This window comes from Plasmodium cynomolgi, chromosome 1 (genome assembly GCF_000321355.1).
Source record: "Plasmodium cynomolgi strain B DNA, chromosome 1, whole genome shotgun sequence".
NCBI lineage: Eukaryota > Apicomplexa > Aconoidasida > Haemosporida > Plasmodiidae > Plasmodium > Plasmodium cynomolgi.
In genome coordinates, this window is record NC_020396.1 from 346,020 (window position 1) to 347,607 (window position 1,588).

Below are 1,588 nucleotides of genomic sequence, written 5' to 3' on the forward strand. Positions count from 1 at the left end.
ATAATCCCTGTGGTGGTTGCCCCTGTGGAGGTTGCCCCTGTGACGGTTGCCCCTGTGGTGGTTGCCCCTGTGACGGTTGCCCTTGTGGAGGTTGCCCCCCTGATTGCTCTTGCCCCTGCTGTGTCTGCCAGCGCCGTTTCCTCCTTCTCCTCGGCCGGGGGGAGGGGGCGTCCCCGTCCAACCGATACATGTCCCCCAGCGAAATGCCAGACCTTCGCTTCTCCCGAAGGACATCATAACTCTGAATGTTTTTATTATTTCGGAGCATTTTCAATATGCACGTTTTCACCTTCTTTTTTTTTTTGCTCCGGACATGCTCGTATTTGTTCACTTTTATATTTTTTATCACGTTCTGTTTGATTCTCTCATTCATCAGGATGTTATTGTCGTATGGGCTGAAGCTGCTCGCTTTTAATGTTCGGTTTCCGTTTTTTGTTCTTAAATAGTCGAACGCGTTTTCGGCCAGGTCGATGTCGTTATCGTTGTCGTTTGGGCTTGCCCTTTGAACGGGGGGCTCGCCGGCCTTGTCATTTGGGGCGCCCCTCTCGAGGGGGCCCTTCTCATTGGCGCCCTTCTCATTGGCGCCCTTCTCATTGGCGATCTTCTCATTGGCGATCTTCTCATTGGCGATCTTCTCATTGGCGCTCTTATCATTGGCACGCCCTTCCTTCCCGTCTCCGCTTCTCCCATCCGCCCATTTCTGCGCCGCGCAGTCACTAACCTTATAGTTTAGCAAAAACGGGCCGATGGTCTTTGGCAGCAGGGCGTACAGCGGAATGACGAAGTCGTAGGGCAGCGTCACACTCTCATAATCGAAGCGGTAAAGGTCTCCCTCGTCCCGCACAGTGTACTTGCTCTTTATTTTTAAAATATTCAACAGTAAGGGGAGGCTCTTTGGACCAATTAACTCGTACATGCAAATATTTTTCACGTGTTTTATTTTGACTGCTCGGTTAATGTTTTGAAAAATCTGCATAACTTGTTGCAAGCACAGGGGGTGCACGAATATCCACAGGTCTCTTTCTCGATCCTCCTGTTTGTTGTTGCCATTCTGTTCGTCTTCTGCTGGTGCTTCACTTTTCTCCTCGCAGGTGCTCACGTAGTTTAATTTGTTTTTTTTTTTTTTTTTTTTTTTTTCTTCAAGTACATGTCGGCATTCATATGGGCGCGCCATAAGAAGTGGGCCGGACAAATGAGTCCATTTTTTGCGTTAAAAAAATTATCCCCCTTCCCCGTGTGATCATCACTCTCCCCATTCCTCGTTACTGTGTCGTCATCGGGATGGTAAATAAAGATCTTCCCCAGGAGAAACCCCAGCAGGTATTTCCTCCTCAGCATGTTTGCCTGCTCCACATTTGTGCACACCTTTAGCATGTCCACTATGACCTTCTCCTCGGCAGTCAACTGAATAATTTCCACGTAGGACATGTCGTGAATTAGTGATTTCCTTTTACTATACCTGAAAATCCTCCTGCTAATTTTACTGCAATTTTTTAAGGGGAGTTTATAACCATAAATGCTGGCCATGTGAAACCTCCTGGAATGATATGCATGTGTTTCCAACCAATTTTTTTTTTTTCCCTGAGGA

General features: G+C 47.4%; 1 protein-coding gene across 1 annotated transcript in view; it reads right to left on the bottom strand.

Annotated features, from left to right (window-relative positions):
- Window positions 1-1,588, bottom strand: part of PCYB_011670 (POP1-like nucleolar ribonuclease) — a gene marked incomplete at its 3' end in the record, with an annotated part of 4,339 nt that overhangs the window by 2,135 nt on the left and 616 nt on the right. Inside the window, exons 2-3 of the mRNA XM_004220673.1 lie at window positions 1,437-1,483; window positions 241-976 (exon numbers count right to left, since the gene is read on the bottom strand). Coding sequence (XP_004220721.1) covers window positions 241-976 — 736 coding nt within the window. The 5' untranslated portion in view covers window positions 1,437-1,483. The remainder of the gene's footprint in view (window positions 1-240; window positions 977-1,436; window positions 1,484-1,588) is intronic.